This window comes from Lissotriton helveticus, chromosome 9, assembly GCF_964261635.1.
Source record: "Lissotriton helveticus chromosome 9, aLisHel1.1, whole genome shotgun sequence".
NCBI lineage: Eukaryota > Metazoa > Chordata > Amphibia > Caudata > Salamandridae > Lissotriton > Lissotriton helveticus.
Window position 1 is genome coordinate 598491317 of NC_136070.1, and position 15265 is coordinate 598506581.

A 15265-nucleotide genomic window follows, 5' to 3' on the forward strand; every position below is an offset into this window, starting at 1 on the left:
AATAGCCCATCCGAAACAGGACAGAATGAAAGATTTCACAGGAAGCCCATTAACACACGGATAGCTCTTTTAATCGTATGCACTTGAAAAAAAGTTAGTTTAATTGTCTAGTAATTATAAAATGTTAAAACAAGGTTTTGCCAATTTCAGAAATAGTTGTGTAGTAAAACATTCTGTGCAGCTTTCATTTTTCATTGATATTGGTCATGCCACAGGGAAATCATAAGCATTCTAATATTCAGTTAACAAGCACTTTATCAGTTGTGTAGCCTATAGGCACTTGATTTTCTTTGTTTTTCTCTCGACAACTTCTTGGGAGTTCTCTCGATTAACTCTTGAACCCACCAGCGGTGCCGTTAGGGAGCATTTTAGGGTTGTGGTTGGTATCAGAATGAGTCACATAAACTAAGTAGACCCCAAACAGAAAATGTTTCTAAATGCAGACCTCTGGACCCCACTGTTAGATTGAGAATAATGCACAGCAGGCGAGAGTAGAAGAGATTCAAGCTCCAAATTCACTCTTGCATGTAACTGGCCTTTTACGGTTGAAGCGCAACTCTATGGCTTAGAATGCACAGGAGAGAGAAGTTATTTTTCCACTGCAAGTGTTTTTAAGTTACACAAGCCTAGCCAAGAATGTGTGCACAAATACAAGAAAAACTATTAAATAGGTGCATTTTTAACTAAATGGATATCTCCCACGTATTGACCAGGAACCAATATCTCAACAGCACTTACTGGCCATCGTAAGCCACTGGCCATGTAATGAGAGAATAACATGTCATACCTGTTATCATGAAGTTCATTAATGCAAGCAGTTCATGACCCCAGACTGTTAGCTTTCATCAGAAGAACAATATATGTGAAAACTCGTTTTTTTTTGTTAGTTTTTTGCTGTGCATATATGCACCTCTTAAAACTGAGAATCGTGTAGGGTGGTATCTCCCCAAGGTATACCACTTTGCGTGACCCCTAACAAGGGCCTGAGCGGGGCATGAGCATGAATTTATGACATTTTTGGGACATAAAAGGATCATTTGGAATGCCAGTTAACTTACTGAGCACAGATACCAGTTTTGTTTCGGATTGCTTTCTTGTTTCCTTGACCAGTACTGTATGTTCGAGGCATATGGGCTGCAGATGGTACATTTATGAATAGATCGCCATCTGGTGTTGGGCTCGGATGATTGCACTTTGTTTTTCTTCTGGAGAAGTCTTTGTCGTCATAGATGACTCCTCCTCTCGGTGTTAGTGCGCATGGGCATCGGCTCCATCCTTAGATTGTTTTTTTCCGCCATCGGGTTCGGATGAGGATCGAAGCGCTCCGGACCGACTTCAACAAAGAAGGTTATAACCGGCGCGTATCCATTTCCAAATCAACTGTATCGTTATCGAACGCGACTTCACTCCATACCGACGCGGTTCGAAGGACGACGAATACGAGAAACTCGACGTAGTCCAGCCCGGGGTCCATGGAAAGGACTCCATTCAAAAAATGTCCAACGTGTGGTGTTAAGTTCCCACACAAGGACCTACACGAGGTGTGCAACCTCTGCTTGTCCCCTGAACACGAATCCAGGGACTGTGAGGCCTGTGCAGCGTTCTCTTCAAAATCGACGATTAGAAACCGTCGAGCCCGAAGACACGAGGTATCGAGAATGCAGTCACAAGCAATCCCGGAGCTGTTTGAGGACCAGCACCCAGAAGAGGAGGAAGAAGAGGCCGATGAGGCGGGGTCTGAAGCGGACGAGTCCGACGTCGAGGAAATCGACGTCCCTTTACCAAATAACAGACCCCACACGGTATCGACCCCGCCTTCGAGCCCGGTCAGACAACCGAAAAAAGTTTCCAACGCCCCGCCTTCGAGCCCGGCAACGAAACAGAAACCGAAACACTCGGTCTCCCATCATGGTGGTTCCGATAAACGGACCACATCGACACCGAAGCTCCAAGTCAAGGAAAGCTCGAAGTCGAAGCAGTCCATGTCGACACCGAAGCACGTTTCGGCGTCGAAAACACCCTCGACACCGGGGACATCTTCGATACCGAAAAAATCGGATCCGAATAAAACCTCGGTACCGAAAATACAAATGGACATTCAAAAGAAAAAGCACCTTTCGGACCCGAAAAATGCGGTACCGATACAGGAACACGGGACTGATCCTAAACAAAAGACTCTGTTTATTGACCCAAAGACTGGCAAGGTAGTCACAGACCTACCTAAAAAGAGGAAGAATGAACATTCGTACGACAAGACTCATCCGAAGAAGAGAACAATGGGGACGAATACTACTCCTCCCCCTTCTCCCAAACCTAGACACACACCATCTTCTCCTCTTCCTCACAATAGGCCAAATATTCCTCCCACACGACCATCTACACCAACAACAGATGTAGAGAGTGACACAGGGGAGGGGGAACATCCTGGGGATGATGAAGACACAATCCCAGAGGAGGCAGACCCATGGGAAGAGTATAATGTAGGGTCAGATAATGATAACGACCCTGAATTGTATCCCTCAAAACCTTCACCTCCTGATTATAACACTGGTTTTGCACAACTCATTAATAGAGCTGCAACATATCATAAGGTAGAACTACATGCAGAACCTCAAATAGAGGATTTCTTATTAGAAACACTACCTACTGCACAAAGAACATCAGGAACACTACCAATGCTTAAGGGCCTTCTCAGTCATACATCAGAGATATTCAAAGACCCAGTGAGGGCTAGGGTACTGAACCCAAGAATCGATAAAAAATATAGGGCAGCTCCAAAAGACCCAATATACATTAAAGGGCAAATTCCTCTAGACTCACTAGTGGTCACTAACGCTCGTAAGAGAGCAAACTCTTTATCTACAGGAGAAGCTCCACCTCCTGACAAAGAGTCTAAACTAATAGATGCATCTGGCAAGAGAGTGGCATCTCAAGCGGCAAACAGCTGGCGCATAGCTAATACGCAAGCACTACTTGCAAGGTATGACAGAGCGCATTATGATGAGCTAGAGAAACTCATCACACATCTCCCTAAAGAACACCAAAAAAGGGCAGATCAACTCATACAAGAAGGGAAGTTAATTACTAACACTTCAATAAAGTGCGCCCTAGACGCAGCAGACACAGCGGCAAGATCTACAAACACAAGCATCATGTTAAGAAGACATGCATGGCTCAGAGTATCAGGGTTCAAACAAGAAGTACAAACATCGTTACTGAACCAACCCTTTGATGGGAAAACACTTTTCGGCACAGGGACAGATGAGGCCTTAGAAAAGAGGAAGAAGGATACCGAAACGGCTAAATCAATGGGAGCATTGCAACAGCCGACACAAAGAGGTTCCTTTCGTAGGTCCACCTATAGAGGAGGATCCAAAAATACAGGTACAAGCCAGCAACAAACCTCTTTTACACCTACATCACCCAGAGGTAATTCTAGAGGTGGCTACAGAGGTAACAACAACAAGGGTAGAGGTCGCGGAAACAACAACCGCAACTCTCCAACCCCAAAGCAGTGACTTCATACAGCTCCCCCCAGACCATATAACACCGGTCGGGGGACGCCTATCACAGTTCCTACCTGTCTGGGAAAACATCACATCAGACAGGTGGGTGAGACAAATTATCCAACATGGTTATTGCCTGGAACTCACATCTACCCCACCAAACATCCCCCCCAGACAGCGTCCAATGAAACAAGATCACATAACACTGTTAAAGCAGGAAGTACTATCCCTGCTAGAAAAGCATGCCATAGAGAAGGTTCCACACCATCAACAAGGAACAGGAGTATACTCCCTATACTTCCTAATTCCCAAAAAGGATGGGTCTCTAAGGCCGATACTGGACCTAAGACCTCTCAACGCATACATAAATTCGGAACATTTCCACATGGTCACGCTCCAACAGGTACTTCCTTTACTGAAGGAAGGGGACTTTCTTTCTACACTGGATCTAAAAGACGCTTACTTTCATATCCCAATTCACAAAGCCCACAGGAAATACCTCAGGTTTGTGGTAGAAGGACAACATTATCAGTTCAAAGTCCTTCCGTTTGGTGTCACAACGGCACCAAGGGTGTTCACAAAATGCCTGGCAGTGGTGGCAGCTCACCTAAGAAGACAACAAATTCATGTCATCCCATACTTGGACGACTGGCTAATAAAGGCCAGGTCACAAGAGGAATGTCTTCAAAACACACAAAAGACAATTCAGCTACTACACCAGCTAGGGTTCACGGTGAACTACACAAAGTCACACCTGCAACCAAACAAGGTTCAACAATATCTGGGGGCTACTATAGACACAGAAAAAGCCAAAGTATACCCCAACCCAGTCAGGATCCAAACAATGCTTACAATAATTCAAAGATTCCAGCCACAACACTCACTACCAGCAAGAGTGTTCATGCAGCTATTAGGGATGATGTCATCCTGCATACTGCTAATACCATATGCCAAACTACAAATGCGTCCGCTACAAGAATGCTTAGCGACACAGTGGAATCAGGCTCAAGGGCAGATTACAGATCTGGTGTTGGTAGACGACCGCACACACCGCTCTCTGAAGTGGTGGAACACAACAAACATTGCCAAGGGGCGGTCGTTCCTAGAACCAATTCCACAGGTGACAATAACAGCGGACGCATCGCTCACCGGATGGGGAGCACATATGGACAAATACACAGTACAAGGAAGGTGGAGTGTGCAGGAAAGAAGACTGCACATCAATCATCTAGAACTACTAGCAGTATTTCTAGCATTGAAAGCCTTCCAAATACATGTTACCAACAAAGCAGTCCTGATCAGAACAGACAACATGACAGCAATGTATTATATTCAAAAACAGGGGGGGGACGCACTCTCTCCAACTATCCAGGCTAGCACAGGAAATTTGGAGATGGGCCATTCCTCAAAACATCTATCTGTTAGCCGAACACCTACCAGGAGTCCAAAACCAGATAGCAGACATCTTAAACAGACAGTCGGAACAAATACACGAATGGGAACTGCACCACCAAATACTGCAGCCATTCTTCCAAAGATGGGGACAACCAGAGATAGACCTCTTTGCCACTCATCAGAACGCAAAATGCCAAAGCTTCGCGTCCAGGTACCCACATCACCTGTCGCAGGGCAATGCGTTATGGATAAATTGGTCCAACAAATTTGCATACGCTTTTCCCCCTCTCCCACTAATCCCATTAGTGGTCAGGAAGCTGCAACAACATTCAATGACCATGATACTAGTAGCACCCACGTGGGCAAGACAGCCGTGGTTCACCACGCTACTGCAACTCTCACAAGTGCCACATCAAAAGCTACGAATTCTACCCATGCACCTTACACAGAACCATGGAGAAATAATGCACCCAGATCCATCCAACTCAATTGAACTTAGCGATCTGGCTCCTGAAATCCTAGAATTTGGGTACTTAGATCTACCCCCAAATTGCATGGAGATAATTAAACAAGCGAGACGTCCAACCACCAGAGCATGCTATGCAGCTAAGTGGAAGAGGTTTGCTATACACTGTACTAATAACAATATCAACCCTCTGGACGTATCAACAAGGGAGATTATTTGCTACTTATTACACTTACAGCAATGTAATCTAGCGTACACATCTATCAGAGTACATCTAGCAGCTATAGCAGCGTACCTACAAAACAGGCAGCACATATCCCTGTTCAGGGTACCAGCGATAAAGGCATTCATGGAAGGCCTTAAAAGAGTCATTCCACCAAGATTACCACCTTCACCAGTCTGGAACCTCAACGTAGTACTCACCAGACTAATGGGGCCACCCTTCGAACCTATGCATAGGTGCGAAATACAATTCCTTACATGGAAGGTGGCTTTCCTTATAGCCATTACCTCACTCAGGAGAGTAAGTGAATTACAGGCATTGACAATACAAGAACCATTCCTACAGTTACACCAGAATAAAGTGGTTCTTAGAACAAACCCAAAGTTCTTGCCTAAAGTAATTTCAGCATTCCACATCAATCAGCCAGTGGAACTACTAGTCTTCTTTCCGAAGCCACAGACGGTGGCAGAAAGGGCTCTACATACACTAGATGTCAAAAGAGCCATTTTGTACTACATAGAAAGAACACAAAACTTCAGGAAAACTAAACAACTATTTGTAGCATTTTCCCCAACACATAAGGGCAATCCTATCTCTAAAGCAGGCATCGCAAGATGGATTGTAAGATGTATACAAATATGTTACATTAAAGCAAAGAGAACATTAACTGTTCCTCCTAGAGCTCATTCTACACGAAAACTAGGAGCATCTATGGCATTCTTAGGGAACATTCCCCTAGATGACATATGTAGAGCAGCAACTTGGTCTACACCACATACATTCACAAAGCACTACTGTGTTGATGTACAGGCTGCACAACAAGCCAGAGTGGGCCACGCTGTATTAAAAACTCTATTTCAAACAGTTGCGACAGACACTGGTGACCACCGCTAGGGAGGTAACTGCTTTACAATCTATTCATAAATGTACCATCTGCAGCCCATATGCCTCGAACGGAATATGCTACTTACCAGTATGCATCTGTTCTTGGCATAGAGGGCTGCAGAGTGGTACATGCCCTCCCTGCCTCCCCGGAAACCTGTGTCTGTCCCAACATTATCTTATTTAGATACACTTACATGGGCATATCTTTATGTACTATACTACACTACTCCATCTAACCCTACTATGGCAAAACAATCTAAGGATGGAGCCGATGCCCATGCGCACTAACACCGAGAGGAGGAGTCATCTATGACGACAAAGACTTCTCCAGAAGAAAAACAAAGTGCAATCATCCGAGCCCAACACCAGATGGCGATCTATTCATAAATGTACCACTCTGCAGCCCTCTATGCCAAGAACAGATGCATACTGGTAAGTAGAATATTCCATACATACATTTGAAAGACAACAGGTGAAGGAGTATTGTTGAGTACGTTAGGTGTTAACAATGAAGAATGGATTCGTATATCGAGGGTTACTCCTTATTCATTGCTCTCTCAAGAGCATTTAATCTTAAGCTAGGGTCTGTGGGCCATTTGGCACCTAGTACTGTGCATCTGTTTTATGATCTCAGCGCCTCGTTCCGATATTGGGTAAGCCCTAATATCCATCAAAGCTTGAAGACAGGTTTCACATGACCAAGTACATGTTTTTTAAATTTATCTATTACAGCATTGTATTTTCACAGTTTTTACTTGTGATATCCTGCCAGGCAATGTATCAAAGTTACTTTGATGGTTTTAATCCGATTTTATGATCCTTTTAAGTGTAGAACGTTTGTCCGTGATTATGTAAAGGTGATCTGTTTAGTTTCTAATCCATTTAGTGTGTTGCAAAGGCATTTTAAGTAATAGAGTTTACAACTGCCTCCCTTATTGCATACCAGTAATATGCACATTAAAGTGAATGGTGTCCATGTGGCTAACATCCGTACAAGCTTTGTGATTAATCATTTCAAACTAGAGCCCAGAAATACTTTTTAGAGATACATGAGTTGTACACATGTTAGTACCAGACCATTAGTTCATGTATAGATTTTCACCGTCAAAACAACTTATGGTGCAATATCAGAGCTGTCATGTTCCAGTCATTTATTTTCGTAACCTGATGTGTCAATTTAAATATTTTGAGACTCTTGAGAGGAATTCATTTTTCTGGTTTACTTCTGCCAAAAATGTTTTTCCACTGTGATGGCTTCAGCACAGAGAGCTACATCTGTGCTGCAGAACTGTTTGTCTCGAGAATATAATTCTGTTATGCACCAGCATTCCAAATAATCCTTAATTTATCTATCTGTCTTTTTCTCCAGGATAAATCATTATCAGCAAAGGCTTCAGTCCCTTTACTTCAAAAAGAAGTTTGCTGAGCGTGTCGCAGAAGTCAAGCCTAAAGTTGAAGGTAAAGCTCATTTTTGTTTTTAACTTGTGTTCTTTGGATATGGGCTGAAGGTGAGCAGATGTTTGGTCAGCTGATGTGATGCATCATACCATACTGTAGAGCATCCGGGGGGTCAGTATGCTACCCCGTGGTGCCTTGGATTGTGATAGAAGCAGTTTTTGCAACACCTGGTGTGACCGTATCTATTTATTTTAAAAGTTATTTATTGTGCTAATGCACCATACAAATATTAAGGCGCTTTACAATCAACAGCAAGAAAACGTATATAAGAATTGTAGTAAAATTCGGCATACTGGGAGGTAAGGAGAGGGAAGAAAGGGGGAACAAGGAACAACATGAGGATGCATTGAACGTCAATATTTAACACCAAGCGTATATAGAGCTTGTATTTATGCCCAGTTCTGAATATAAGTATCTGTTATATGAGTTCCTGGATCAAAGACCGAAGAGGTGGGTCTTCAGGCTTCCTTGCAGCAACAGAATGTTCCGTCCTGTTCTCAGGTGAAGAGGCAGTGGGTTCCAGGAGCTAACAGTAGTTCCTAAAAAAGGAGGATATGAATTTTGGTGTTTCCAGGATGAGCGAACTCCTTATTTCTTGATAGTCCTGAGATGGATAAGAGGTCTGCTAGTTAACCAGGTGCACCTTGGTGTAGGGCGCATTGTAGATGAAACAACATATTTTTTACTTAATTCTTACCTCTAGTGGAAGTCCATGAGGTGCCCTCAGGATAGGAAAGATTTAGTCTACCTTGTTTTTAATCCATAGTGAGGGTGCACTGTGGAGTGGAAAACAGCTTTTAGAGGGAATGGCTGGATGTCGGTATGCAAGGTAGTAAGGCATTACCATAGTCTATTCTGGATATTGTGAGGGGATGGCCTACAGTTCTTAGTTGCTCATAGGAAAGTAGGTGTTTAATTTTCTTAATCTGATGGAGGTGGAAGTTGGAAGATTGCACTCATAGTTAGTCGTAGTGAGTGAGGTGTCCACAGTGAATCCTAGCTATTTGACCGTTGAATTAGGTGTTGGGGGAAAAATCTGAACTCGCTTCCGGGATCAAAGCAGGTTGACTTTGTTAGATTTGTGGGATGGCAGCAAAAACCATCTTTCGGCGTTCAATTCAATGTAATATGCATTCATCCAGTTCTATATTGTCCTTAAACCACCTTGTAGAGTATGGATATTGTTTATCGATGACGGGATCGGTGAGAGCGTGGACCCTGAGGCACATTGCAGACTACCTTCCCTGGTTGAGATGCGTAGGTTCACAGTTTTATTAACTGTGATCTATCTTTCAGGAAGGATTTGAACCAGTCTGGCACTGTCTCTCGTAATCCTATTTTATGTTCTATGATCTTCCCTAGTAGATAGATCATGGGCTACTGTGTCAGGATCACTGTGACCATGGCCACATAGTGGAGCAGGACTTACGATGGCTCAAGCGTTCACCAAGACATTGTTGATTGTGCTCTAGTGCAGAGATTTATAACCAAATGACAACTTTGTGTTGTTAATCCGAATAAAGTAGGCCTCTAGGTTGTTGCCATTGGCTCCAGTGACATTGTGGCTATCCTGAGTGTATTGTTGTTTCAGCATTGTTCAAGTAATTTTTAGAGAAACAGTGATGTTGAGTCTTAAAGAACCACAACCCTGGAAAAATTCTCAACTGTTTCTTTTCATTGCCTTATTTTATGGTGTCACAGCTTCGTAGAGGTAGGGTGATTCCGTAATCCGCAACACCGTTGCGTATAGGCCCATTTTAATCCTCAAGCATTTTACATATATGGCTCTTTGGCAGATGTAAAGACCAGAAGTTTTTGTATAATTCCATATCACATACAAGATCCTGAAAGGAATAGTTGTTACTCTAGTATTGGAACTTTCATAGATTCCCATGCTCGAATCATTCCCTGTCGTCAAGATGGGAGTCCCCGGTATACATAAAACAGCAACAGAAACCGTTACAAAAGAAGAAACCAGGCCTAGGCCCATTCTAGTTTTGTAACAAATCCATCTCTTGTTGTAAAAGAGACCAAATAAAATGAACAACCAATCTGATTAGCCTCACCCTTTAGAACTTTCCTGAGAGAACCTCAGAGCCTCAGATTTTCTACCGCACGTTGTGCAAGGGAGTCTCCACTGAGCTCTGCTCAGTTCTTTCCTGTCAACCTTACTTGTACAGTTTTTCACCAGTTTTTTCTTCAAGACCTGCTTGGACTTCGTGTCAAGATGTCTGATAAAGAGAAGAAAGCCCTCTTTAAGGTTTGTACAACTTGTGATAAGAAGAGACTGTATGTGGAGGGCAACCACAAGGATTGTATTTACTGTCTGTACCCAGACCATAAGGCAGCAGCCTGTAAAATATGCCGCACTTTTTCAACAAAGACTTTGCGAGACGGTGTGGGGCATCTCTTGACCTGGCTCCAGAAGCTCAAGTCAAGGAAAGAACCAATCTCCAGTGACAGTGATAAGGCATCTTCTGATACATCTTCCAGAAGGTCTGTAAAAAGGGGTAGATCTTCTCCTTCACCTTCTGAAGACCGTCCCAGTCAGGCCTTGAAAAAGACCTCTCATAGGTCTGAAAGGCGTAGTCCTGGCGAATCTCCTCACTGAGGTGTAAAGGAGAGGGACGGACAGTCAGCAGGAGTAATATCTGAGAGGAAATCTAGCTCTGTTCCTCCATCTTCTCCTCCAGCTGCTCCAAAAGCCTTCAAAAAGCTCTCATCTCTCTCTTCTGATGGCAAGTCTGGGATAAAAGTTCACTCGTTGGCAACGTGGTCAACGATGACGTCCAAGGTTAGTCTAAGTCTTCTTCACTTCTGGTTCCGTCGACGGTTATTTCCTCATCTCCGGTGTCAACGCTTCAGGGTTCCATGTTGACGACTTTGACGCCGGTGGTGACGTCGACGAGGATGACGATGACGATGGCAAAGACAACTGCGGCGGCTTTGGCTGCTGTGGTGGCGACGGTCTTGACGACGGCTCCGTCGTCGAAGTCCATATCTTCGTCGATTACTCTGTCATCGTCGTCGACGGTCCCGTCTACGAAGGAAAAATTGCCATTTCTATCAGAAAGCGTCAGATTACACCTGAGATGACTTCCCCCAGGAGGGTGACTCCTCTACCTCCTGCACTCCTCCTCGAAGAAGAGGGATCTGAAGATGATGATGGACCGTATGGCTATGCGGATAGCCCTTCTCAATTGCACGTCAAGTGCCAGGACACGGACTCTGATGGGGAATATGTGGAGGAACAGCAATATGATCCTCCCTCGGATTATCAGGAGTACTACCAACAGGAGATAGTCTCTATGCCTTCCTCCCTACTAGCGGACTTGCAGTCTATGCTTTTGGACTATAGGCGGAGATTCTCAACACAATCTACGGCTCCAGTTGCGGTGCCAGTTATAGCTGTTCCGCCCGCACTGCCTGCTATCCCTCAATTGCCACCGCCTCAACCAATGCCTGTGGCTCAGGATGCACCACCTGAGCCTATCGTGCATCTCATTCAGGATGACACCTCTGATGAGGACCAGGGCAACGTCACTATACCAGATCCAGATGCAGAGTGGGATGACTATGTAATTCCTGATCCGGCTTCTCCTTCACCAGCGCCTGTTGATTATCCCCCTGCAGATATAGGGGGTTTCTATAATTTGATGGAAAAGGCCGCTAAGAGATTTGAACTGCCCATGCCCCCGGTGCAGTCTGAATGCTTCCATTATGACTTCAAGGAGCCTTACAAGAAATCAGTTTGGTCTATTCCTATCGTTGGTCACCTCTGGGATGAGGGGTTGAATGTGATGCGGAGTCCAGCCACGGTGATTCCGGTACTGCCTCGCCTTGAGAAGAAATGTAAGACTCCTGACGATAGCCCGGCCTGCTTGGTCAGCCAGCCTAAACTGGACTCTGTCATCTTTAAGGCTGCCCAAAGAAAGTCCAGAAATTCTTCTGCTCCCCTCACGACACCTCCAGATAAAGGGTGCAGATGCCTCGATAACACCCGCAAGAGGTTGTCCTCCATGTCCAGCCGGTTGGTCAGGGTTGCGAACGCCTTAGCGATACTTTGTCGCTACGATCCCCAGATGTGATGCAACCTTTCCCCCAATCTGGATCAGTTGGCGGAAGATGTGAGAATGGAAGCAAGGAAGATTCTTCAAGAGGGAGAGAAAACCTCTTCTGAAGTCATTGACTGTGCAATGGATATTGCCACGAGTGTGTTTCGCTCCCTTGCGGGCGCTACGGTCCTTGGTCGTTAAGGCTGGCTGCGGGCTACATAGTTTCGTCCTGAGGTCCAAAACAAAATCTTGGATCTTCCCTTTGCTGGCGAGGCGCTCTTTAGGAAACATATTGATGATGCGCTCCAGGGCATTAAGGAAGACACGGAAACCGCAAAATCCATTGGGAAGCTAGCGGCAGAGGCATCAGTCGCAGCATGTACACACCTTTTCGACAATGTCAGTCTGACTCTCTACACAGAAAAGTCTACTCTCTGTCCATCCAGAACAGCCTGATTCCTGGAAGCCATTCTGGACACGTCCCTCAACAAAGCCTTTCCGACCCTGGAGAGGCAAGAAAAGCTGATGGCCATGGCCCGTCTACTATTAAAAAGACAGTCACTTTCAGTTTGCCTCTAAAAGTCCCTACTAGGATCCATTTCCTCCTGCATTCCTCACTGCAGGTTGCGGATGCACCCACTCCAGGAGGAACTGGACTTGCAGTGGCACCAAGTCTATGAATCCTTCGAAGACAAAATCTTCGTTACCGTGTCCATGAGGGACGCCACATCATGGTGGACAAACTAAGAAAATATTTCTCAGGATCTCTCCTTCAGGATCACCCAACTCCTCAGAAAATAACTACAGATGCCTCGCAGGAGGGCAGGGGGGCTGGGGAGCGGTCTTGCAAGACCTTTATGTAAGCGGCTGTTGGCTACCCCAACATAGTCTTCTACATATCAATCTGCTGGAGCTCAGAGCGATTTGCCTGGGCTTGCAGGCTTTTCTTCCACGGGTACAGCAGTCTGCAGTTCTAGTACTTATGGACAATACGACGGCCATGCATTACATAAACAAGGAAGGCGGCACCAGATCTAGTCTTTTGTCACAAGAAGCCCAGACGATTTGGGAATGGGCTATCCAGCAGGGGATATCGCTCGAAGCGGAGCACCTTCCAGGCTTTCTCAAGGAGAGGGCGTACACACTGAACAGACTGAAATCAGTCAGCCACGAATGGGAACTAGACCAGTCCGCTCTGGAAGAGGTTTTTCGCCTATGGGGCAGGCCTTCCATAGATCTCTTTGCCACTCCAAAGAACAAGAAATGCCTATTTTACGCAAGCAGACTTCACCATCCGGAATCAGTGGGGAATGTGCTTTCGATGGCCTGGTCTGGAGAATTTGTTTATGCTTTTTTCCCCCATTCCCCTGATCCCCAGGCTTCTCGGGAAGCTCAAGGCAGAACCTTGCAAGATGATATTGATAGCTCCTACGTGGCCCAGCCAGTTTTGGTTCACAGAGCTGCATCTCCTCTCCCAGGACCTTCCACTTCTGTTGCAGCCGATTCCTTTGCTGCTGACAATGTCCCAGGGCCAAGTCTGGCACCCAGATCCTCAATCCCTGCAGTTGTCGGCTTGGCTCCTGAGCACCAAGAGTTTCTTGGTTTGACCCTTTCACAGAATGTAGAGATGTACTTTCTCAGGCTCAAGCCCCAAGTACCAACAAGACATACCAGTTAAAGTGGAAGCGTTTCTGCATTTGGTGCCAACAAGAGGGTATGAATCCTCTTTCTTCTGAACCGCATGAAGTTCTTCCTTACATTCTTTCATTAACGAAATCAGGGCTGGCTCACTCATCCATCAAAGTTCATCTAGCAGCCATCTCTTGCCTCATAAGCACATCTTATGGTACTTCCCTCTGGTCGGCAAGGATAATTAAACCGTTTCTCAAGGGCCTTTTCAGAGTCTTCCCTCCAGTCAAGCCTCCGCCTCCTCTTTGGCACCTTAACTTGATTCTCACCCAGCTCATGAAGCATCCCTTTGAACCTATTCACCGGGCGGATTTGAACTTCCTCTCCTGGAAGGTGGCTCTTTTGCTACCCTTGACTTTGGCTAGGAGAGTAGGTGAATTACAGGCTCTCGCCATTTCGGAACCTTTTCTTCAATTTAAGAAGGGGACAGTGATACTCCGTACCAACCCAAAGTTCATACCGAAAGTACCTTCAGACTGAAAACTTTCTTCCCTCATCCTACTACTCCGGCAAAAAAAGCACTCCACTCTCTGGAGATTCAGAGGTGCTTTAAAATGTTATCTTCAACGTACTAAAGACTTCAGGAAGTCTCAACTAGTTTTGTCTTTTAGAGCCCCTCGTACAATTGCTATCCAGTATTGTCACAGAGCAGCGGGCAAGCCCCTAGAGGGTCAGGTCCGTACTCCCTCCACGAGGGCAATTTCTTCTTCAACAGCCCTCTTTGCCGGAGTTTCTATCCAGGAGATCTGCAGAGCAGCAACATGGAGCAGTACTCATATATTTACAAAACATTATTGCCTGGATTATTCAACGCAGAGTGGCACAGCAGTGGGCCAGGCAGTCCTGAGGAACCTCTTTCATTAAGTGGTGAGCTTTCCCTTTCTCCCCTCCTAACGTTTTTTCTGCTTATGCTCTTTGCACATTTTTGAAGTTAATTTGCTTGCCTCTTCTTGTTTTTCTTATGTTTACAAATGTGTTTAATTTCCATTGACTATTGATGTTAATGCTTATAATGGATGAATAAGGAATCAAGATTCAAAAAATGTGCTCATAACTGCTAGCTACTCTGATTCAAGCATGGGAATCTATGAAAGTTCCAATACTGGAGTAAGAAAACAAGTTACCTGTAACTTAGGTTCTCCAGTGTTGGAAACTTTTAAATATTCCCAGGCAACCCACCCTCCTCCCCTGGGAAAGCTCAGCCTTCAGCAGATTAAGTTATTATTTTACACTACGGCTACAAAAATCTGAGGCTCTGAGGTTCTCTCAGGAAGGTTCTACAGGGTGAGGCTAATCTGATTGGTTGTTCATTTTATTTGGTCTCTTTTTACAAAAAGAGGTGGATATGTTACAAAACTAGAATGGATCTAGGCCTGGTTTCTTCTTTTGTAATGGTTTCTATTGCTATTTTATACATACTGGGGACTCCCATCTCGACAACGGGGAATGATTAAAGCATGGGAATCTATGAAACTTTCCAATACCGGAGAACCAAAGTTACAGGTAAGTAACTTGTTTTCTTTTTTTTGTGGGAACATGTTTGAAAAATAGGAGACAGTGAATTTTGCTTGGCAACCCAGCAGCCTCT

General features: G+C 44.9%; 1 protein-coding gene across 4 annotated transcripts in view; it reads left to right on the top strand.

Annotated features, from left to right (window-relative positions):
• Positions 1-15265, top strand: part of DAAM1 (dishevelled associated activator of morphogenesis 1) — a 652790-nt gene that overhangs the window by 573822 nt on the left and 63703 nt on the right. For all 4 annotated transcript variants that reach the window (XM_078660609.1, XM_078660607.1, XM_078660610.1 and 1 more), the window contains one exon: positions 7845-7933. In XM_078660609.1, coding sequence (XP_078516735.1) covers positions 7845-7933 — 89 coding nt within the window. The remainder of the gene's footprint in view (positions 1-7844; positions 7934-15265) is intronic.